The sequence below is a fragment of the Labeo rohita genome, chromosome 5, assembly GCF_022985175.1.
Source record: "Labeo rohita strain BAU-BD-2019 chromosome 5, IGBB_LRoh.1.0, whole genome shotgun sequence".
Lineage (NCBI taxonomy): Eukaryota > Metazoa > Chordata > Actinopteri > Cypriniformes > Cyprinidae > Labeo > Labeo rohita.
Window position 1 is genome coordinate 18,195,327 of NC_066873.1, and position 25,748 is coordinate 18,221,074.

The window sequence follows — 25,748 nt, forward strand, 5'->3', positions numbered from 1 at the left end:
AAAAAAAAAAAAGCCGTTTTATGAAATTATGTTGTCAATCTGACTTTCTTAAGTGCGTTTTGACAGATTTGAAGAGTGTACATGCATCTTCATTTGACATGAGTCTCTGCATGTGGACCACAATGAGGAAAAAAAAATCCACATTGCAGATGAACTTCAGATTGTTGTTTGATATAGTTTAGATTGGTTTCAGCTTTAAAGCTCACGTATAATCTGGCATTATTTTGGATTATTCTGTTTTCCACATCCACAAGGGTTAGAGCAATGACCTCGGTGGACTCTTCAGTCCTGGAGCATTTGCAGCATTGATTTGATTTTTAAACCTAGAATTATGACCTGTTGAAGCCCAAATTATATATTTCACGGGGTAGGTAAGTACATGCAGAAATGTGCCTTCACGAGTGTATGTGTGATCAATGGATTCATTGGTATACATGTGGTGTGATGCTTGAATCAGTGTTCAATCAAGACACCCCAGGCTTAATAGCATGCTACATGTTTGATATAATTATGTAGATTAAACAAGATCAAAAGCACCTTTATATAGGTAATCACCCCCCCCAATGCATTTATTCATATTACAGCACCCTTGTCAGAAGCTATTTGCATTTTATTGTCTTGCCAAATTTGAGAGCAAGAGGTAAATGGGAAGCAGATTTATTTTTTAGCTTCTGATTGTCCCCAAATGTCTTTTTTACTGTATAAACTCTGAGTTGCCATGGAGGCAAAGATCACAGAAATGCTGGCTCATCTTTGCATTTCAAAAGGAGCAAAAATGAAGCCGTATAAGCTCTTTAGACTGTATGTTCCACCGTACTTTCATACTCAAGCAAAACGCAAGAAATAATTGGTCAAATGAGAGGTGACAATGAATAAATTTCAGCATTTGAAACACAATCTGAATATCAGCTCCTTCTTTTGCTTTATTGAATCAGAATAGTTCTCTTTTATTTCTTAACTGCGTCACTGTGCTTTTCTCTATTCTTTGTTCAATTATGGATTCGATATGTACATTTTATATGCAGCTGGAGAACATTCATCGTAGCCCACTGGGCCCTTATTAGTGTAGTTGCTATGGAGGAGCGTGTTGCATGAATAATACACTTTCTTTTTCCTCCTGGGGAGTTTGAGTGATGGAGCGGGTAACTGCAGCAAACATTAGTATGCCATTATATAACTAAAGGTGGGACTGAGTTCACTGGCCAATATTATGACCCCTCCATCAGACACTGACATGCTAAAAGCCCTTTTTTTTTAATGCCCTTTCTTTGGCCCAAGCACCCATTTTGTAATCCGAGAAACATTATTTCAATTTGCTGTGTAGTGCATTTCAACTTGGAAATGGACATAGGTGGCTTCTGTTCTCATGGTCCTGCTGTAACCGGTAATTGTTAGCGTCAAACGTCTGGCGATAAATTGAAGGCTTTACTTTAAATGTGGCCTTTTGAAAATCTCAGCATGTACGTGTTCAGAAAAAATACTTTAGGAAAGCAGGTTACCAGCACAGCGTTTGCCATATGTTCTAAAAGAAAAAAGAAGAAATGACCGGAGTGTCACAACTGGTGAAGAGGCAGACAACGGTAGGTTACACAACTGAAGATAACTTCCCAAACGTCAAATTCAACAAAGGCAGAAACACAGAAGCTCAATGCTTGTAGGGTAAACAGTCTTATCTTAATTTTTTAATATAAAATGGAGAACATTTGATACATATTAATCTGTCTTATGAAACATGCATAAACATTTCTGCTTTAAAATAAACACACTAGCTGCCTATTAAAAAATTCGTATTTTAAAGAATAAGCATGCGCAGCAGGTAACTAATAAGAAAGAACTTTTGCATGTACCTTTAATTTTAAAATGAGATTTATTTGTGCTTGTGAGGAAAAAAAATACTACAACAAACTCATTATTTGACTTCTCAGTATAATGAGTGCAACTCAATCTTATCTGCCTTGTCGTATCTTCAAAAAAATCTACATACAGTACATACTGTATACCCAGATAAATTAATATACGGAATGAGCAATATCACACTTGTAGCGGTGTGATATTACTGTATATACTCGCACAGCTGTGATTCAGCTGTAAGTAATTACAGTGTGCTGTTATACAGCCATATCACACTGCTAAGAGTGTGATATTGCATTTATACGACAGTTCGAATAGCATGAATGTGTCAATACATAAGAAACAACAGATTGTCTTTTAAAACTCTCTTCCTGCTGCCATAAACTCAAGTTGACAGTTTTACAGCTGAGCCCAAGCCTCCGTTACTAATTTTAAAATGTCACTTCACTTCAAAAATGGACTGAGCGAGTGTGATTGTGAGTGTGATTCTTTAGCTCAGTTTCATATTTGCAATAAAACATTAGTGACATTGAATGTCCGCTGAGAAAATCAATATCTTTGTTGTACTATCCTTTCATCTGTTAAGGGTGATTTCCGATGATGGCGCTGCTCAGTGCATTTGTCTTACAATGTGTTGTTGAAAGTAAAAATGACTTACAACCCATTTACAAATTTCAACAGATATGGCCAAGGTAAGGCTTCTCTCAGCGGGTTCATAAGCGCTGAAAAAATGTAACCATGTATATTATTGCCCAGCTCTTTATATTAGATTGGGTATATAAGTATGTCAAACTTTATCTGCATACATACAGTATACTCGTGTAGGCTGATAGATATTATATAGCAAATATCAAGTTCCTGATATTGCCTTGATAATATGCTTTGCATTGTTGCAAAATGTAAAAATGCGACATAAACGTTATCAACATTTTCTGCAAGGCTGTGTTGTATTATGAAAGCTCTATACAAATAAATTTGACTTGACTTATCTGAATTGCGATATTGCATCAGAAATGCAATTATGTCTTGCTAAAGGATTACAAAATAAGCACCCAAATCAGTTGGTCTATCCAAAGTAAACTGTTGCAGGAGTTTTCATTTGGAGATGTCTGTTCTTATCAGCCCTGCATTCTTGGATGTATGTGAGTTGACAGGAGAGAATCTCTGGGCTGTTCTTCTCCTGCCAGCCTGCTATCATGGTGACATTTCCATGGCATTTCCTGCCTCCCTTTTACACCCTCACCTTCCATATACGAAAGACTTTCCAAGGTGAGCTTGAACTTACTTTGGCTGCCCTAAGAGATTTTGCTCCCGTGGCGGGGAGCTGAGTGGCCACTGATTTAGTTCTTTTGCCTCTGTTCTGTTTTTTCTTTAACGCGTTGTTTCACCTGTTCAGTTTAGTCAGCGTGTCTTGTCATATAGCGTGCACGGCGGGATTTAGAGACAGGGCTTTTCACTTCCGGCCGTAGTTCTTAGTGGGAGAGGCAAGTGTACTGGGCAGTAGGCAGTGAACTGGTAGGAGGCTGATACTGCACTCCCTGTAAAAAATGAAGACAGAATTAGGCCACGTACGAGCTGTGTAAGCTCTTAGCCTGCAAACTCTGCGAGCTGAACATCTCTTTTAATGTGCCTGCATAGGCATTAATGCGAAGGTGTGGTTTTCCTGTGGTACAATGATTCTCGATTAAGGACACAGTGCTCTAAATTACAGCATACTGACATTGCGTCCCACTGACGGCAGATAAAATGTGTTCAGCTTTTGAAGTTTGAAGACATACAGTATGCAAATCAGTGCCCTATTACCCAAAGTATTAGTAGTGTATGATCCTTTTTTATTGGTGCATAATAAGATCTATCTATCTATCTATCTATCTATCTATCTATCTATCTATCTATCTATCTATCTATCTATCTATCTATCTATCTATCTATCTGTCTATCTACCTGTCCATCTGTCCGTCTCTCTGTCTGTCTATCATCTTTTTGTCTGTCTATCATTCATTGTTCTATATATTGTTCTATCCATATTTTGTTCTATCAATCTAGCTAACATTTTATCTGTTTCTCAATTTTTAAGGCATTATACCATTTTGCAATAAAAAGTCTTTAAACTTTTCCTTTTTTTCAAAACTTCCAAAAAAAGGCTTTGTTAAGCCACTTTACTTGTTACTTGTTTAAAAATTCTAGTCATATTAATTCCTTTGAATTGATTATCTAAATTTAAAATCTAATTCAGGCTTTGAACAGTTATTTTAAAGAAATTCTTAATTATATTCTGAATGGTGCAACATACTGTAGGCCTATATTGTAGTCAAAAGGAAAAGAGGAAAGTTTTGTCTAATTGTCTAATTTCAATACAAACAAATTCCTTACATATTGAATTAACATCATAACAACTTGTGTCAAAAGCTGAATTGAATCTCTCAGAATGTCTGCATTTGTTTTGTCCTCCTGCTTCAATAAGAGCAGCACTTAAGCTGTGTGAAAATAATTAATTTTTTATCTATTATTTTTCAAACATTTTTCAAACAGTATGCAGTATGATACAAAACACATTTGTGGAAAACTAAAAGCATAATTTGAGATTACCCAATGAACAACTTGAAGAACATCTGATTATCTGTACCATGAGTTATCAAAAAAAATTATTTTAAAAATTTAATTTTGTGATTAGTGAAAAAAGTGCAGACTTTTGTATTTAAAGGACTGCTAAAGTGCCTTGAAATATGTGTTGATGTATTTCAAATGAAACAGGAAGATAGGGTGGGATATATCAAGAAGTCTTGCCCCTATTTTTTCAAATAGCCAGTAACTTTTTGTTTACATCACATATTGGGTCAAAGCCATTGAGCTCGGTGAAGCTGCATTTGGCAGTGTATGACAGCCACAGTCTAATAGATTATTTGTTTAGATTCAACATGAAACTATTACTAAAGCAAATTATTTGAACTATAATTGGAAAGCATAATAAATATAATTGGAAAGCATATTTAAACTCTCTAAATCATTCCATATCCCATATTTAGTGCACTACGTGCCATTTTCTGTATAAAAAAAATACTAACTCTGTGAACAATTGAGTGATTTCAGTTGCAGTTTTAGCATCTATTTCAACCCAGGCTCATGAAAATACATGCCTCTACATTAGGGGTGTAACGGTTCACAAAATTCATAGTTCAGATAAAATTCATCACAGTGGTGTCACAGTTCAGAACATTTTTTGAAATGGCAAAAAGAAAGAAATTCCAGAGAAATTTCCTTGATTTTACTAAATTTTTATTTATTAAAACTAACATCATAAAGTATGATTTTTTCTTTGAAAAATGCAGTGTGCCAAACAACAGTCGCATCTCAGATCATCATGGCAGAAGAAGGATTTCATTTATCACATGATGAGAGTGAGTAAAGCTGACGAGTGAGGTGAGAAAGACAAGAAGTTGGTAAAATATTTAGTTTCGAAACGAAGTACAGTAATGCCTACTTAAATATTTTAGACTTTGCAAGGCCTTTTGACTTTTGCGGTTTATCTAAGATTGTTTTGTAATCTTTTTTAACATTTGTTTACTTGCTTCCACCATGTTTGCTGATTTTCAGTGTTTTATATTCTTTGTGTAAGTTATTTGTTATTTTATATTAGGCCTATAGCATGGTGTATTTGTATTCATTATGTTAATAAATTAAAAATTCTATGTTTAATATAAGTGAGTTTGTCGCACTGTTTTGTTGTTGTCAATTCAATCAATTTATGCCAAATTGCCGCAATTCGAAAGTGAAAGTAAAATGTGCACAGGCATTTACAAGCTATATAAAAGCCAGGAAAAGAGGGAAAACAGTAATGAACTACCTCACTCTCACAACCTGTTATGTCATTTAGACTGCCTTCTTAAAGGAGAAGTCCACTTCCAGAACAAAAATTGACACACAATGTACTCATCCCTTGTTAACCAAGATGTTCATGTCTTTTCTTTCAAACGATCCCAAATGCAGTTGTAAGAAGAAGGGTCTTATCTAGTGTAATGATCGGCTATTTTCATAAATATAATACAATTTATATACTTATGCTTATACGCTATGCAAAAGCTTTTTAAATACATTTTTTGGTGTTGCCGACTTTACATTTGCATTGTTATACTTATTAATGTCAAACGCTTGTCTTGTCTCACTCTGCCTGAACTGTTTTTTCTGGTTCATGACAGTTAGGGTATGTCAAAAAATTCCCATCTCATGTTCTCCCTCAACTTCAAAATCATCTTATATTGCTGTTTTACCTTTTTGTTGAGGGTGTTTGATATTCTTTGCATGTTCACTTTGCAAAGACTGGGTCAGAACTTCTGCAGTGATGTAGGATGATTTTGAAATGATTTTTGAAGTTGAGGGAGAAAATACGATTGGAGTTTTTCAACATACCCTAAGTGTCTTGAGCCAGAATACACAGACATCAGGGAGAGCAAGACAAGACGAGCGTTTGAGATTAAAAAGTATTTAAATTGTATTTTTTTAATGAAAATAACCAATCGTTTCACTAGATAAGACCCTTCTTCCTCGGCTGGGATTGTTTACAACCGCATTTGCGATCGTTGAAGCCACAAGTTCAAAAATTGGGGCACCATACCAGTCCATTATATGGAGAAAAATCCTTTATGGCTGAAAAAAATACATGAACATCTTGGATGACAAGGGGGTTAGTACGTTATCTGTAAATTTTTGTTCTGGAAGTGGACTTCTCCTTTAAGCACAATGGCACTGAGAACATTATATTTCACACACTTTAAGCTGTTTTATTGTCCAAATGTAATAGGATTAGTCCAACGAATCATTCGGTTTGTAATGCATACCGAACCAAAAGCCTTGTACCGAACGGTTCAATATGAATATGTGTGTGAATATGTATATATGTTCATTTCAACTGTAAACTGCAGTGATTTGTATATATTGGTACGTTTTTTCAGTGTTTTCAGGCATGTATTTCCAATGAGCCTATGTTGGTCTATTTATAGTGTATGGGGTGAGATGCTACAGAGTCTAGGGAGCATTTGATTGGACAGAAAGTTTCTGGTTGAGAAGCTGAATTGCAGGTTGATGTCATCAAAATAGTTGATCCATATTGGTGGAAATTAGAGGCAAGTTTTGAATGCTTATATGTTGTAAATGCAAATTTTATCATTGTTTTGGAGCACACTAACTTATGGATATGCTTAAGGCTATATTCATTCTAAAAGCCAAAAAACTTCAATTTTGATATCATGGGGACTTGAATGAGAAAAAATCTCATTTTTTCAATTTGTGCTCAATCTGTTGGACCTTGCTGTTTAGACGAATGCCTGGCTATGGTGGAAACATAAGCATTCTCCAGTCCCCAGACTCATAAGATACATACAGGTCATGTGCACATGACCTCACTGTTGCTCTGTGCTGCTGCTGTGCTTGGTTTTACTTTACAGGAAGTCTGATTTGAGCTCCAGCTGCCCGCTTGCTCACCTTCCTGCCTCCCAAATGCTCAGCTCAATCTGTTCATGATAACTCAGACACGGAGAGGCTGTCTGTGCCCCTCTCACCTCCATCACCTTCACCTAGAGATCATTTGAGGGAACAGTAATTAAAACACCTACATAACTTCCTTCGCATGCCAAGGTATAATTATCCAGTGGGCTGTTTGTTACATATGATGCTGTATAGACGGTGTGGTGTGTAATTATCATGGCCGGTTGCTTTATTTAGTGACACCATTATTTGCATGGACTTCGAATAGGTGATCCAATCGATGGCTGAAAGGTTTGTTCAGCGAAAACCCATAAAGGTTCAGACGTCAAAGCTGTAATTATTATAATCCAACCAAGTGAATACCATATCTCCATATTAATGCTTTAGGATTTCCATACCATCCAAGTCACATTACCCACAATCTGCATAAATGAATGCATTAGCGAGTGCAACACATTTGGGTCGCTTACCTGTCTCACTTCAATGACGTTTGAGTTGAGAACTAAAATGAATTCACTTTTGGGAATTTAGTAGGGAGCATCCATCAGAAAGTGATTAATTGCACAGGAAACATCGGACGATTTGCTGTGTTTAACCACCGCTGAGGTTTTTACTGTGCTGCATTGGAACCAGGCTCTTCTGATAGATTGGCTTCCATTGTGACTTGTCGGAAAATCGGGATGCGTGCGCCAGCCAACATCAATTACTTTCCTGCCACAATCACGAGCCGCCCAACAACGGCTGACATTCTTGTTGATCCCCCTGACTTGCGCCACAAAAGGGAACAGTACAGAGGACAAAGCTTTGTTTCATCGGCCACAATGCCTGGCAATGTCTCTCAGGAACGTGTGCAAATGTGGCATACGTCCCCCCCACCTCCTTCCTTTCGCCCGCTCCCTTTTCTCCTTCTCATACCGTCTCTCTCCATCGCTGTCTCGCTCTCCCTCTTCTGACTTCCATCTCTCTGGAGGTAGAGAGGGCGCTGTCACAAAGCTTTGTGCGGTTATAGATCGTCATGTCAGAATGCAGGCATAGCTGTCACCCTCTCCTTCAGGATGCAGAGGACTTTTAATAGAGTTCTGGCAAGGTTATTACATGGTGTGTCCCTTTAATTAGCTACTAGTCTCATTATAGCTGAGATGCTGTACTGGAATTCACAAATGTTGATAGGGTTACCCTCTGTGGCACATTTTTCTGTGAGTGACTTTTTTGTTTTTTTTTTTGTTACACATATGTTGTCTAAGAACGGCACTAACTTTTACCTTTGTAACAGTTTATGTCATGTGACATAATGTTATGACCAGCACCTGTACATTACTTATTATCAATGTTGAAAACAATTGTGCTGCTTAATATGTTTGTGAAAACCATTACCTTTTTATAGTTAGGATTATTTGATAAATAGTTAAACATATCAGTGTCACATGATCCCAGTGTTATTTTGGTGTCAGTGATTAATGATTAGTGTTTGTTTATTTATTTATTTATGTATGTTCTTTTCACTTTAATTATAGGTAAAACATGTCTATGTAGTTCTAAATATGTTATTATTATTATATTATTATTATTATTATTATTATTATTATTACTATTATTATTATTGTTGTTGTTGTTGTTGTTGTTATTTTATTTATTAGTTGTAATGGTAACAGATTACAATAAGGTTCCATTAGTTAATATTAGTTAATGTATTTAACTAACATGAACAAACAATGAACAATACATTTATTACAGATTTTATTCATCTTTGTGAATGTTAGTTAATGAAAATACAATCGTTCATTGTTACTTCATGTTAATTCACAGTGCATTAACTAATGTTACCAAGCACAACTTGTGATTTTGATAATGCGTTAGTAAATACTGATTTTATACTAATTTTAGTTTTCAGTTATTTGAGTACTTCAACTAATAAATAAATAAATAAATAAATAAATAAATAGAAATATTGCCTTGACATCTAGCTGAAACAAAAAAGTATAATATGCTGATTTGGTACCCAAAGTTTTTTTTTGTTTTGTTTTTAATTATTATTAGAAGAAGCAATTACATTTGTATGATCATTTGTTAAATAGAAAATTCAAATGCAGTTCAAGAACAGCACTCATTTATTCATTCATGCATTTATATTAAATATTTACTGTCACTTCTGATTTATTTATTTACTTTATTTATTTATTTATTTATTTATTTAATAGGGACAGTGCTCATTAATCAACAGTAAAATACTGTAAATAAGCCAGTCCTAATGCCTCATTTTCATCAGTTGCCCATTGCCAGGTTCTATAAAAAGGCAACCTAAAAATCTGAAAAACAGTAAATTATCACACATAAGCATACAATAACATTTACAATTACATACAACTACAGATAATAACGGCAGTTTAAAAAAAAAAAAAAAAAAAAATACAAATTTGATTTGCTTTTAACCATTTCTGTAATGTATATTTAAATGTTGAATAATTTGTACTACTCCTTAATTCAGTTTGGTAGAGTATTCCAATAGTTAATGTCTCTAACTGAAAAGACTGACCGTCCAAATTTTGTACGCCTAAATTGTACAGCACAGACTCCTCTAGTAATTGCTCTTGTTACTCTACCATTATTATCCGTCTACGTTATAAACTGGCATAATGGGGGAGGTGCAAAACCATTAAAATTTTTAAAAATCAAGCAAGCATCAACCAAATGTTTAATATTATCAAAACTTATTTTATATAACAGTATTGAAATCAGTCATCTGACTTCAGTTTTTTGAACGATAGTTTATCTCTCAAAGATCCTGTGCTTGTCACACAATCAAACATTTTCAAGACTCTCATCCAGAGCTCCTCTGCTTAGCACCCAAAATGGAATTTGTGTCTTTTGAGCAATCTACATTTAGTCTGTCTTTGCACTTAGAAGCACATTGATCATCTCTCTGTAATACGTCTCTCTGCTCCACCCATGCCCTCTTGTAGAACTCGCTGCTGATATTTTGAAAGATTAAACTGACTGCCCTGGAATTTCATCAAGCAACTTTTGACAGCATGCAACCCGATGCAGGCCCTCTAATGTTTTAAACATCAGTATGGTATTGATAGGCCATGAGATATGGGCCCTCCGGGGGTTCTTATGAGGTTGACTTACTTGCAAATGCAGGATTTGAGAAGACTAAGAGATTAGAAACTACTCTGGAACAATCAGTCCAGTGCCGGAATGTTGTTTTAAAAGCTTTTAGTGAAATCAGCATTTTGACTGGTCATTCATGACTTCACAACAGTTTTTTTTTTCCAAGGCAGTAGGTGAAATCAAAGTGGTTTTCCATTTGGAATAGAGACGCTCAAACAATTTATTAATCAAAAATAAATTCATTTTTACAATTCATATTGTTTATAGAAATACTGTTCAAATTAAATAACACAAAACATTTGTTTTGAGATTTGCATGTGCAGTTTGCATAGAAACCAACTGAAACAATCTAAGTAGATAATTGCTCTATTAATAAATTATGACAGCTTAATATTTTTAATACTTACTTAAATTAAATCAAGTTTTACTTCACTCTAAAAAGTCTGTAATCACCTCATATTTTACGATCTAATAGAGGGATAAAAAAGTTGAGAGGAACCAGAATCAGCTGGAGGAGACAATCTGTCAAGGCACATTACAATAAATGCACATATGCCAGACATTATCTAGTTACATAATATATGCCATATGTGTCATACCTTTACAGAATCCATCTTTTACTAAAATGTCATTAAACTGGCATCCTGTCAAAGAGCATTGCTCTCATAACCTTACTTTGACCATTTCACATACTCATCTATTAGCTTCTGCTCCGATTTAACTCTCTGACTGATTATAACGATTGAGTGAAATGCCAGCACTTTCATCCAGCATCTCTTTCTCTGTCTTTGTCTCTCTCTCTCTGTGTGTTGACACAGTGCCAGGAGAGCTAATACAGTGCCCATGATAGCATTTATCCCTCAAGCTGCCCCATGGTGACCTCAGCAAGCGATGCTTATACTTACACTTCTCTCTTTCTCTATGTGATTCTGTCTCGTTTCATCCTTTCCTTCGGTGTGTTCAATCATTTATCTTTTTCCCACTCTGTATGTCACAGGAGTCGTTATTTGAACCACTGTAGACAGAGATGCAAGTGCTTACACTGCAGGCCGTGTTTTAAATTGCTGATGTCTGTTTCTAGCACATCTGTTTATCTAACCCATCATGTGGCTGTGAACACTTACATACTGTATCAAAAACACTTCAGCCTGCCTGCTTATTTCTGTTTTGTCTAAATTACAGGACCCTGCCATCCAAACCCTTGTCACAATGGAGGCACCTGTGAAATCAGTGAAACGTTCAGGGGCGACACATTCATTGGATACGTCTGCAAGTGCCCATCAGGCTTCAACGGAATCCACTGCCAACACAGTAAGTTTAGACAGTGACTGTGCAGCGCTGTTTCTGCTTGAGTTTTAATTAGAGATGGGATGCTGGATGAGTACTGTAGTTGCATTCATTTGAAACCCATTGTGCTCCACTTTTTTGTACACGTGAATGCATCTTATGTAAACACGTCCAATTTCACATGGATATGAAACCAGCTTAACGGTGTGTTTACTCTGCAGCGATTGTGTTTAATCTATGTTTTTTTCAGCACACGGTCAATATAATCATCATATATACACACGATTACAGTTGGTAAGATTCTTTCTTCCTGAATGCTCAAAGTAAATATACAGTGCCAATTTAGAAACTTTTAACGACAACAAAAAACCCAGCTACAATAAAAGTGAAATATTTAAAATGTAATTGCAAAGCATCCAAAATGTAAACAATACTATTTACACACTAAATTCAGCAGAGCTGACACTCCAGCAGAGCTGGACGATTTGTGATAAATTGAGAATTATATATATTTTTGAGGCTGTGACAAAATATTAATTGTAGCAGTCTATTTAAAAATTTGTAATTAAGTTCAATTAATTTTTATATATTTTTTTAATTGTTTGAATGAACGATGGAGGCGTAAATAAGCAAAACAGTCTTTAATAAATCCACAAACACAGGGTAATCCACACAAGGAACGAGGAATGAGACACAACCACAACTTGTTAGACCCGACAAAGGAATACACAGACTGAAACTTGAATACATGGGGTAACGAGGGAACACAGTTGAACAGAATGACTAATCAAATTTAACGAGAACAGGAATATGACCATATAAGGGAGCACAGGAACAGGAACAGTGGCGAAAACACAACAAAACAGGTCCATATTCCTGACAATGATTCAATGACTCACTCATAAATACTTCACTTGTTTCATTACTGAATGAATTAGCACTTTTGAATGAATCATATGAATGAATGATTCAATGACAAATACAATTTTTAACGGTCATTTGTTGCCACCTAGTGGCAAAACAATGTAGCAATATTTGAAGCGCTAATCAATGTTACTTTCAAAAGATGATTTGCTTTATTTCAGTCGCTAAACATCAATGTTTATATCCGAACTATAAATGGTTGAAAATACTGTTTGTGAAGCTATGTTATATTATACCTGATAAACATGATAACTGCTCTTTCAATGTCAGCCGCAGCACATTTTTTTAATCACTTATATCATGAAAAATGTCACTACCTGCATCACTACCTAACAACAACTGGCTGCCACCCGGCCTTTTTATCTTTTTGTGTTCCTCATTTCTTTAAAGTGGAGAATTTCGGAACGTTTTGCCGCTCTCGGTTGAAAACGCCTGTTCTGTAAACTCTGTAGGTGTATAGGGCTTTTCTTAAGCCTTAAAAAATGTTGTCACTTGGTTATTTAGGCAACTAATTGGTTTTGTACAGTACACAGGGTCTGTGACTGAGCAATTCAAAAACACTTCCTACTAATTCCTACCTAATAAGATTTTGAAGTGCACATCCAATGGACTCCTAATATAAGTTGTTAATGTCAGTGAAACGACACAGCTAATGTTGCTGTATGATAATAACAACATGGTGAATGTAGTATGTCCATTCAGTTATACCATACATTTGTTTTAGTATCTATGGATATTTGCCCTTATTATTAAACAGTAGTTGGCAGTATAATATAAGAATGCCAATTTCATGAAGGTGTTTTTATCTTTATGACTTTATTTTATAAGCCTAATGTAATTTGTTTGTATTATGAACTCAAATTCAGGTGCACACACATTGCTTTTTGCTGTGATTATAGCAAACAGAGACAGATATTATTGCATGATTTATTTTTACTTTTTTTTTTATTATTTTTTCTCTTTAATTTTCATCCACTGCTAAACATATGGTCAGAAGCAGTCTGAGCTTTCACTACTCCAGCAGAAAAAAGGCAGAAAAATCAACATTTACTCTTGCATATTAAGTGTGTATGATTGTGTGTGGATACAAGCTGGAGGATAAACCAGAGATGAAAGGGGATTTGAATATAAGCTCCTTAACTGTTCTACTACTGTAACTCACAGTGTCTCTGTCTTACTCTCTAATCTTAAAATTATCTCAGTAATAATAATTTTTTAACCCAGGGGTTCCTTTTAATTGTCTCCTTTACTTTGCAATCAGTTGACATATGGGAGATTTTGCAATCAAAATGTATGGAAACCATTAAATGCTGTATCATTGACATACTACTATATGTATTTATGAATTAGTTTTCATTTCTGTATTTACCTTATTCATTCATTCATTCGTTTCTATTTTAATTTTTGTTTTAGTTACTTTAGTTCATGATGTTAAACTAGATGAAAAAGAGAACTATGTGAGGCTGAAAAATGAATTGTTACAGTGTTAGTATTGTGATTTGGTAGCAAATGTCCCAGCAGTTGCATTTCCAGCAGGCTTATGGTAGTTAATGCAGCATAACAAAACGTTTGACTGTAGAAGTCAGATTTAAAGATTTTTATGTCGACATGCTTAAGATGTCACACTGTTGGATTTTTTTCTGAAATAAAAAAAGAGACTTAATAAGATGCTAGGCACATCTTTCAATGACTTTAGCCTCATGTCCGCTCAACAGTGTTCATCAAAATTTAGGTCAGTGATAAAGATGCTTTTATACTTCGCATGTAATTATACTTAATTGGATTCATAAGTTCAAATTTGTAAAATCCCACATCCTGAGTGTCACAATAAAACCGTAAGTGTGTCAAGCGAAGTGATTGCTGTGTGCAGTAGTGCCATCCTAGAGAATAATAGCTATTCACAGTGCCTTCTCAGATTTTTAGAAATAGCTGAATAAATTGCATCCATTATCGTGTAACATTTTGTTTTTTGCAGATCCTGTAAAGGCACTGCATAGATTTAATAATTATTGCTAAATGAACTGAAACAAGGATGTGTTTCCTATATAATACATTTAATATTGTTCATAGTTATTTTAAGTTTTAAGTTGTTTAATAGTGCTAAGTAATTTAATAAATTATTTATTAGTACATATTAACACATATTAACGCCTTGGTCTGCATGACCATATTCTAGATCCCTTAATCCTTCCACATACCTAAAAAAAAATAAATAAAAATAAACCTAACATCTACCTTTCTATCTATTAATATACTGAAAATGATGAATTTATTGAAGGTGAAAGTCATAAATAATAGTTAATTAGTAGTGAGAACTGGACCTTAAAATAAAGTATGACCGAACTGACATGCTCTATGCTTTAATCTATAGAATGTGTGATATTAGCATATAGAAAAAAATAAAAATAAAAAAAAAACTGTTAAATCTCCTGGCAAAAGCAATTTACCACGACTTAAACCTGAATAGTTAACACTTACTCCTTCTGGAGAAGCTCATCTCTTCTAACTAGAGTCTATTATTATTGTAATAGAGTAGGATGCAAGCATAGGTTATTGCTGCTACTGGATGAGACTCAGAATACTGATAATGACAGATGGGGCACAGGTGAAGGGATGATGGTGGCCAAGAGTGGGCAGAAGCTTGTAAACATTGGTACTTCCAAAGGTGTGGGTGGAGAAAAGCAATGAACAAAGAGATTAGTACTCCAAGGAACGGATGATTGAAGTAGTAGTGGAAAGAGGAAACAGTAAACTGATGCGTGCAACCTCATTTTAAACTGTTTCTTCAGTGCCAAATCCATCCGTCAAAGAACAATAACAGTTTACTTGACCAAACGTGGCTGTTTGACATTTTAGTAGAATTGATGGATTGTTTAGACCTGTGACTCATTCATTTTACGTAATGTTGTAGATGCTTGAAATTTACCAGGTTTTGTATGTTTACGAGATGTCCCTTGTGCACAGTCATAAACATTCTTCAAAAGATGCAGTTTCTTCAAAAGGAGATAGTATGTCTTATCAAAGCCAGCTTTGAAAGATTCGTGTCATCAGCCTTGTGTGATTAGCTTCGGTTAAGCTGAGTAAAGCTCAGCTCTGTCAGTACGTTTGTTAAATCTCAAAACAACTGAAGGTCTATAATAGCATCCAATTTCTTTTCCTCTCGTTGAAATGGATTGGCACATATACTGTATCTAAAGACATTAGGTAACCAAATCTAGTGTCTGGGTAATTCCTGCAATTAAATGATAAAAGGAAAGTGATAATAGAGCCCCAAGAATGACAGCTTAGTGGGCTTTGTTGCAGCCATGTGCAGGCTTTGTAATTGCTGACAGGCTTAATAGGACTGATAAAATTGAGTTAGAGGGATTTTATCAGCAAGAATAAACCTTGTGCTGAATGTTGGTCCTTTGTTACAAATGGAAATGACTTTGGAATCAGTGTGGAAATAGGAAAACCACTGTCAGGGAAGCATAAAACATAAAAAGAAATATATATATATTACCTCAGGTAAATTGACCAACAGACAAAACCCAGAACAGCTGCAAAACTATTCCTTTAAAATACATATTGTGTTTTAGTGCTCAGACTGCTCTGTTCTCTAGGAGATTGATTTGATTTATACTTTTAGACCTGTCAATATAATTCCAAGCAACAAGTAGCGCTAATCCAGTGGATATAGAATGCTATTTTAAAGAAGCAGATAAAAGTAGTAGGCATAACTGAAATATAACTGATTTTTTTTTAGTATTTCATATGATTGGACTTGTGGACGTTTGGGGGGGTGGGGGGGGTTCATTCGCAGGCCGTGCCTCCCAAAATTAGTTACTCTGCCCCCCTTTTCCATCCTTTCCCCTCCTTGCTGAACGTGATCAATTTTGAAAGTGAAACCGAAAAAACAGCGCGCATAAGAAAGCGTTTGCACGCTTTCGCAAGTGTCAGCAACTGCATGCAATCACAGGTTGCACGCTTCCCACTCAAAACACCCCCTCCCGTTTAATGTGGTTTGTGCCCCCCTAGAAATTTAAATGACCCCGATGGAGGTGCCCTGGCATCAGCTCTGTGACATGGCCACTCTAGTCAATGCTTGTGTTTATACCAGCCATCTCACGGCAAGTTTTTGAAGATTTCTATTTATAGTTTGCAAATTGACATTTTAGAACATACTTTTTAAAAGCTCTCGGATCATCAAAAATATCTTAATTTTTATTTCAAAGATGAACGAAGGTCTTACGGGTTTGGAACGACGTGAGGGTGAGTAATTAATGACAGAATTTTAAATTTTGGGTAAACTGTCCTTTTAAGGTTAAAGTGTAGTCTTGTTTCACATTATGTAATCTTCTGAAATTAGTTGGGAGCAGCAGTTACACAGAACTGAATGAAAAGTTATAATTTCATATTAAGTAAATAAGTAAAATGTGTTTAATAAACACGACTGAAAACAATGCTTTCAGTAATAATGCTAATGATTTCAGTATTCATAAGGATTCATTTGTACGTCTGTAAAGTTGTTCACTCCTAAACTGCATTTTGGTTGCTGTCAGTATGTCAATATTGTATTGTATGTCAATATCGGCTGGTTGTAGTTGTTGTTATTTTCCTGACAGTGTATTAAAATAATTTAAACTTTTTAAAATCAATATTTCAAGTCTATGTGTTTATTTATTTACCAAGTAGCCATGTAATGAGCGAGACAGTGTACACTCTGCTGGTCATTATCTCTAAGGTTTATCTGCTTCACACTGAGCCTAAAAACACCCTTTATCCAAGTTAAAATTGCTATAACACAAGCCTGCAGGGCTTTCTGTTTTAATAAACCCCTTTAGGATATATTTTGTGATAATGACCGGCTGACTGTACATATTGTAGGTACCATCCAGTAATTGAATCCGACCTCAACATTTCAATCCATAATAATGCTTATGAAACAGGCATTATTATCTTCTTTGTCCAGTACTGTTGGCTCTAAATAGCAAGGTTGCATTGGCTGGCCGTGCTAAAGATAATGCGCACAGCTGTGAAATTGTTCTTGATGCTCACAGTTCAATTGAGCCATGTATTTAGATCTAGGCTGAAAATACCTGTGATGCTGGGAAAATGAAATCGCATTACTAGACCACTAGCAATGTCTGAGAACATTTTGAGCATTAACAGAATATACCAAGGATGTATTACAGAGAAAAGAATGATGTTTAAAGGAATAGCAAAAATGGAAACTCTGCCATTAATTACCCTCATGTCGTACCAAACCCGTAAGACCTTCATTCGTCTTTGGATCACAAAATATTTTTGATTAAATCTAAGAGCTTTTTGTCCCGTGACAGTCTTCGACCCATGGTAGTTACTTTGCTGTCTATGCAACATACAAAGCTCTTGGATTTTATAAAAAATATCTTAACTTGTGTTCAGAAGATGAATTACAGGTTTGGAGCGACATGAGGGTGAGTAATTAATGACAGAATTTTCTTTTTTGGGTGAACTATCCCTTTAAAATGAATAACGTTCATTTATTGTTAACCATTTTTTTTTCTTTTAGCCTTAATTCAGTGATCTTCATCTCCATTCTCAGCAGCGACTAAATGTCAAAAAACCCATGCTCATTATACATTCAAAAATTGTCACCTCAAAGTTTTACAACTAATTTTGCAGCAGTGAAATCAAACACTCACTGGATCTCGCCTGCTTCGTCATACACTGGGACACACTGTGTTTTTGGGTGATGTGAGTTTGAATGAGAAATGTGAGCCTTCACAGAGTGGATTGGGCTAAAATTTTCAGCAAGTAATAAGTTAAATTCTGTTCTGTACGGCACACAAAATTGTTGTATTGGGTTAAAGGAGAAGTTCACTTCCAGAACAAAAATTGACAGATAATGTACTCACCCACTTGTCATCCAAGATGTTCATGTCTTTTTTTCTTCAGTCATAAATAAATTATGTTTTTTGAGGAAAACATTGCTGCATTTTTCTCCATATAATGGACTGGTATGGTGCCTCGAGTTTGAACTTCCAAAATGCAGTTTAAATACAGTTTCAAACGATCCCAAATGTGGTTGTAAACGATCCCAGCCGAGGAAGAAGGGTCTTATCTAGTGAAACGATCGGTTATTTTCATTAAAAAAATACAGTTTAAATACTTTTTAATCTTAAACACTCATCTTGCCTTGCTCTGCCTGAACTCTGTGTATTTTGACTCAAGACAGGGTATGTTGAAAAACTCCAATTGTATTTTCTCCCTCAACTTCAAAAATAATTTCAAAATCATCCTACATCCCTGCAGAAGTACCAACCCAGTCTTTGCTAAGTGAACATGCAAAGAAGATCAAACCCCTTAAGGTAAGAGGTAAACCAGCGATATAAGACGATTTTGAAGTTGAGGGAGAACATGAGATGAGAGTTTTTCAACATACCCTTGAATCTTGAAGTCCAGGCAGAGTAAGACAAGACGAACGTTTGACTTTAAAAAGTATATAAATTGTATTATTTTATGAAAATAACCGATCGTTTCACTAGATAAGACACTTCTTCCTCAGCTGGGATCGTTTGCAACCGCATTTGGGATCGTTTGAAGCCGCATTTAAACTGCTTTTTGGAAGTTCAAACTCAGGGCTCCATAGAAGTCCACTATATGGAGAAAAATGCTGAAATGTTTTCCTCAAAAAACATAATTTCTTGAAGAAAGAAGAAAGACATGAACATCATCAAGACATTTCCACAAGGCTGGAAAAAAGGTACAAAAGCTATCACTGATGCATTGCCCTTTCAAAAGGAAATATCCAATGAGATGTGTAATAATATTTGGATATTGCTGGATAACTTTTGGATAGACGTAATTTTGGTCACAGATGTGCCTTTTTCTTTTTGTACCTCACAGCTCTGTAAACTTAAAGGGATAGTTCACCCAAAATTGAGAAATGTTATCATTATTTATTCAGCCTGATGACATTTGTATAAGAAGATATTTTGAAAAATGTCTCCAGGTTTTGTTAATGATACATTGCAAGTCAATGGGGTCCAGTGTTGTTGTAAAACTCTTGAGACATCCTTCAAAATAACTTTTTACACACGCACACACACAAAATAAAAAAATCAGACAGGTTTGGAACAATGTGAGTGTGACTAAATGACAGCAGAGTTTTCATTTATCCCTTTTAACAGTATTTCACATTTTGTGCAAACACATACAATTCACACGTTCAGATTTCAGATGTCAGTTGTGAATTCTGTGAAACTTTGCACTTAGTTAGCGTCCTTTCCTGTGAACTCTTTGGGATGATGAGGCCCGCTGGTGGTTAGCTCTATTACCATCATCATTATTACTGGTGAAATCCAGCTTGAATCTCCGCTGTGTTGTCATTACTGGAATGATGGGCTGCCATGCTCCCACTGTGTCAATGGGCAGATTGGCAGGCCAACCGGGGATGGAGAGCGAACGGCCAATTATTATAATGGCATGTCACGACAAGCTATTGGCAGGCGGAGAAGCATGTGGATATTGTCAGGTTGGAAAAGGAGGAGAGGGGAATCAGAGTGCATTTGCTATTATTGCTGGTATTGGTTATAATGCTAACAAGCCCCAAATCATGTCTTGGAACACAATGACTACGAGCCTTTGATGTGATATGCCACGTACTGCTTTGTTCATGTCGTCACTGAAAGTTCCTTGGATTCAAATTGTGTTTACTTCTCCACTCAGCCAGCTCTCATTCGCACTTGTGCAAGCCTAAACAGTCCTCCTGTTTAGAACAGTAAACAATACAATGCCATGATAAACAGTATTAATATTATTTAAACATTCATCTGTGTACTGTTAACCGGGCAAGATTCCAGCAACAGGAATCCACAAGCAATCTCTCTTTGTTCACATTTCATTGATTTTGTAGTTCTTATTTTTTACTACATTTTTGAAAAGGAAATCAAGCAGCCTAGAGCACATAATGCTGTGCAGCTGGATAGGACAAAAAAAGTTGATTAAATTGGAAAAGATAGCTTTTTTGTTGTTGTTTTTTAATGTAATTCATTATCAATAGTCAAAGTGCTTTAGATATACATGAAAAAAGTGAAAAAATAAATAAAGACATTTAAAAGTCACAGTTATCCATTTAAGAATAGAAAAATTAATAAACAAGAATTAAAGAATGGTGTTTAAAATGTGAAAAAGTTAAAGATAATAGATAAAACATTTTAGCCTGGATTTAAATGGGACTGCTTTTGAGACACAGTGTATTTGTCTTTATTATTTTTAACATGAATGGCCAAGAGACTCTCTGCTCTGCATTGTTATTCACAAAACAATTAATGATAGCTTTGTTCTGTTTCTGACAAGGTTATTAAATTTGAAGAGTTTTAGCATGCAGAACTGTATTTTTAGCTTTGTTTGTTAATGATTGAAGATTGTGTTTGCAGAAAGTTCATCAAATCCAATACAGGCCACATCTGTGGGATATATCACATGGCATTGAAATATATATATATTTTTTAAGAAATGCATAAGAGGAGATAATAAAGCAAGGTTAAAAAGATTTTTAAGCGGAGGCATCTTGAGTAGGTTGGACTACGCTTTGGCTAATACTCAAAAGACGCCAGCACTTTTATATCTAAGCAAGAAGTCTTTTGGGTGATTTAATTTGTACTTTGATCAATAAGCAATCTTCAGCTTCTTACGAAATATTCCAGCTGTTACGGTGATTGATTTGGATTGAGGCTACATGTGCAAGGTTTTTGGACTTGATCTGTATTTGATTAAATATTGACAGGAGCTTGTGTGGCTTGTTTTCTTGGCCGCCTGGTGGGTTTAAAAGAAATATGGCAGTGTCTGTAGGGAATATGCTAGCGAATATGTTTTTATACAGTTTGCAGATGATGGAACCAGATCATGCCGCCTCTCAGTCTCTGAAGCATTAAAACAATCTTTGCTAATCCTGCACAAATGCAAACAACAATTTCTGTAAATACATACTGTGAGCTCCACACTTTGATGTTTAAGTTCAGCAGATGGGTACGGCTGCAACCGACACATCTCTTTGCTCTCTTTATTTAATCTCATCAATCTTTTTAATACCTTAAACTGTGTTGATAATACTGTGCCATATGCATTACTGTTGGTTTTCAGAGCCACATCTGCCAGAATGTGTTGGGATGTTTACCTGCATCCACATTTCCATTGTGATTGTGACTGAGAGCATACGGAGTGGAGATATGCAGGCATGTCGGTGAGAGTTTGTCCTCACACAGCTCTCAGCTCAGCCTCTACCTCATCACCCCCTCAGAGCCCGACACAAACTGCTCCCTCTGCTCCGGTAATAAATAGGATCATGCCTGTAGGCACCACTCTGAGGGACAGACAGAGAGAGAGAGAAAGAGAGAGAGAGAAGGGGTGGGTGTGTGTTTGTGTCTGTCTGTCTGTGTCACTGTGTACTTTTCACTGACTGTTCTGAAAACTCAAAGGTTACCATTATTACTAGACTTTCTTTAAAGGTGTCTCATTTTTCCATGTTGAAAAGTTTTCTTAGACGCTAGCCTAATAAGCAGAGACAACTATAAGACTATAAGTAAGTTTTAAATTGTTTCACTTTAACCTTACAGGGTTTCTGATTTGTAAGGCACTTGGTCACTTGTCAGCTGGTCAGTCTGGGAAAGCAGCTGGCCATCCGAGTAAACTAGCTGTATGCCAGATTGGCCAGGCTTGGAAATCTGCTTAATCCAAAAGGCTTTTGTTTGTTTTCTAACAGGAACTATTCTTTTTGTTTGAGCGTCTTGATTAAACTGACATCAACAAAAAAAAAAAAAAAAAACAAAAAAAAAAAAAGCCTCTGGATTTTGGTGCAGGAGGAAGGTCAATGGAAGGAAAGATATGAATGAATGGATTGATTGATTGATTGTAATAGAGTGCAACAGTCGGGTTCTAGAAGGAAAAAATCCCATTGAATTTCTTCATAGGGGAATTGATTTTTAACAGTTACTTACAAATTTTTAAAAACAGATAGACTGTTAGCTACAAGGTTGTTATCTATGGAATATGCTTTTCTAAAGCAGTCAGTCTGCATCACTTCAACTTCTTTTCTTAAATAATAATTTTCAGTGGATATTACATTACCCATGATTCTGAGAAAAAAATCTATCTATCATCAATTTAATAAATGTTAAAAGTAGTTTTATTGTTGTCTTTTATTTTTCACACGTTTCCTGAGATCGTAGTCCTCTTCCTCTTGAAAATTTTTCCAATTTTCCTGTCATTTGCCTCAAATTAAAGTTTGTAATTTTCTTTCTTTCTCTTTCTTTCTTTCTTTCTTTCTTTCTTTCTTTCTTTCTTTCTTTCTTTTTTTTAGTTTTTAGTTTTATTTTTATTATGTTTCACATCCCACATGATTGGTTTGGGTTATGGCATATAACTGTTTAGCAAAGTTTTATACTCTCTGTTCTGTTTGATGACATGAGGGAGACAAAATGACACAGTTCATCTTAAAATCCATCCCTTAAAAATAATTTTAGTAACCCAATGTACTACAAATGGCTATTGTAATTTTAATAATAGGGGTGGGAATCTTTTGGTATCTCATGATTTGTTGCATATCAATTCATTGGGTCGTGATTTTCAATCTCAACTCACAGTTTTTTATACATTTTTTTGTACACAATGGACATCAAATGAAACAGTCTATAGTGTGAGTAGTCCTGACTCAAGAAATAGGTGGTTCCTATTAACGTAATAAATCAAATATTTTACACTCCCCTTTAGGGATGTGCATGTATTACAATTATATAGTTGGATAATTATACTGTATATAAATTGTGGGCATCAGGGAGTCGTTATTAATATGCTTGCTTTTTACTTTCACTTTCGAGATTCGTGATCACACTTTCACGAAGCGGCAGTGCTCACCATAAATTTTACAAGATTAGATATTTGTCAGTGAGGGATCTGCAAATCATTGAGAATCGTCCTATCAGTCATCTCTCTTCACTCTGTTTATGTAGTAAGTGAAATTTACAAGCAGCAAGTGCCTAACCATGTCTCACATACCTTTAGTGGCTCTGTAAAACGCGTTGTCCATTTTCCATGCCTTTCCGAATATGGATTTATGCGCATTCCTACTTCCCATAACAACAAAAGATCAATAATTAATATAATACTTTTCCAAACACTTCCCCTACTGAAAATGGGACAGGATGTAATCATTTTCTTCTTCCACTGCTGTTGCTGTTTTGTTCTGTTAACTAGAAAATTTGTAAATCGATATGAATCGCTAGAAGACCGAATCACGATTCATATATGCATCGTTTTTTTTATCCCACCCCATTAAAGAATGTTTTAGACTTGAACAAAACCAGGTAGTTTATGTATTATCTCAGAAAGTAGATTTTAAGTTACCTAAAACAACATTTCATGCAGTGTTGAAGTGTTGAACTTTATTCAACCTTTAAAAATAAATAAATAAAAACAAGGAGGTTGCGAGTAGAACCTCTGCTAATTAAAAACAGCACACAAGTATTAGTCATTGTGCCTGTGGTCTGTTTTCGTAGAGCTTTGTATAGTTTAAATATATATAATATGTTTATGTATATATTATATATATATATATATATATATATATATATATATATAATTTATTTTTGGTTGGGTAAATTTGCATTAATTAGGAAATTAATAAAAACAATCTAAGTGATAGTTGGATTTATAGGCATTTTCAAGGCTTGAATTGGTATGGTGTCTATTTTATTCTCAAAATGATAGCTAATTTCCTGTTCACTGGAAAACACCTTTTCCTCAGTCTCATAATTGAGAGTCTGGTGGATAAAGCCTATGTCCTTCACATTATTTTTTCCCACAGTAATACACAGAGACCTTTGGTTGAAGTGTGCTTCTGTACTGAAATTAGACTCTATAAGCGCTCTCAGAGCTGTTGTATGAACCCAAGCTTTGGACTCAAAACTGTAGAAGTGCTTCATCAATGATTACCATAGTTAAATATGGAAGCGCAGTCTTGACATACTTGTCATATTAAGACAAACAGTGTTTTATTATTAATTTTATTATTTAAACATTAGCAGTACACCAACAACCCTTATTCTCACCATAGCTCTCTCACAATCTGGGTGGCCTTCCCACAGAGCTCAATGATCCAGCAATATGTGGAAGACCAACTCTCATGGAGATTCAGATTACGATCCCATTCCTGATCCCACAGCCCACACACATCACAACCCACTAACACAATGGAAAACCAGGAAAACAGACCATTAAACTCTTGACAGCACACAAAACATTAATTGGAGATGAACCACCCTATTTATATTTTCTGCATTCTGTACTATGTGTAATAGATAATGCACGTGAGACATCTGTGAACGAGCATATTATCTGAAAAGTGTCAGGTACTGTTTCACACGTCATATTTAAGTACAAACAGCTCATTAAAAAGGGGCAATCGCATGCACTTGCAAATTGTAAAATTCCAATTTGTTAAAAAGATATTTTAACAAATCCTAAGAATGACATCTTATAGATAACGAACACACATATGGAATAGATGTCTCAGTGACATATGTGGTATAAGCGTAGAGGATTTATATTTAGCGCATTCATTGTAAACGTAATGGTGAAAAACACAGAGAAAAACTGAAGTTCCTGTTGATCACAGATGCTTCTGATTATAGACTTCTTGGAAGACAGAAGTTTAGCCCTGTAAACTAAAAAGAGAACCAACTTAAACCTCTCACACATTCTTAAAACACTAAAAAAAAACACACAAGAATGTGTTCTGCCGTGATGGTGAGACTAATGCAAAACAGGACTGATAATAATCTGCCGTTCTTGTCCAAAAAGAATATATATGGCTTACACTGTGGGTCAAATGTTTCACATATTTTTGATTTTTAATGTTTTTAAAAGTCTGCTCTCTAACGAGTTTATTAAACCAAAAACAATAATATTGTTAAATATTATTACAGTTTAAAATTTAATTTATTCCTGATGGCAAAGTGAATTTTCAGCAGCCATTACTCCATTCTTCACTCCACATTCTTTAGTGTCACTTTTTTTATTTATATATTTAGAAACAGTGATATTTTTTCCTTTGCTGCCTGTGCTGACACTTG

At 35.3% G+C, this 25,748-nt stretch overlaps 1 protein-coding gene across 3 annotated transcripts in view; it reads left to right on the forward strand.

Annotated features, from left to right (window-relative positions):
- Positions 1 to 25,748, forward strand: part of edil3a (EGF-like repeats and discoidin I-like domains 3a) — a 197,681-nt gene that overhangs the window by 66,072 nt on the left and 105,861 nt on the right. For all 3 annotated transcript variants that reach the window (XM_051109149.1, XM_051109147.1, XM_051109150.1), the window contains one exon: positions 11,626 to 11,754. In XM_051109149.1, coding sequence (XP_050965106.1) covers positions 11,626 to 11,754 — 129 coding nt within the window. The remainder of the gene's footprint in view (positions 1 to 11,625; positions 11,755 to 25,748) is intronic.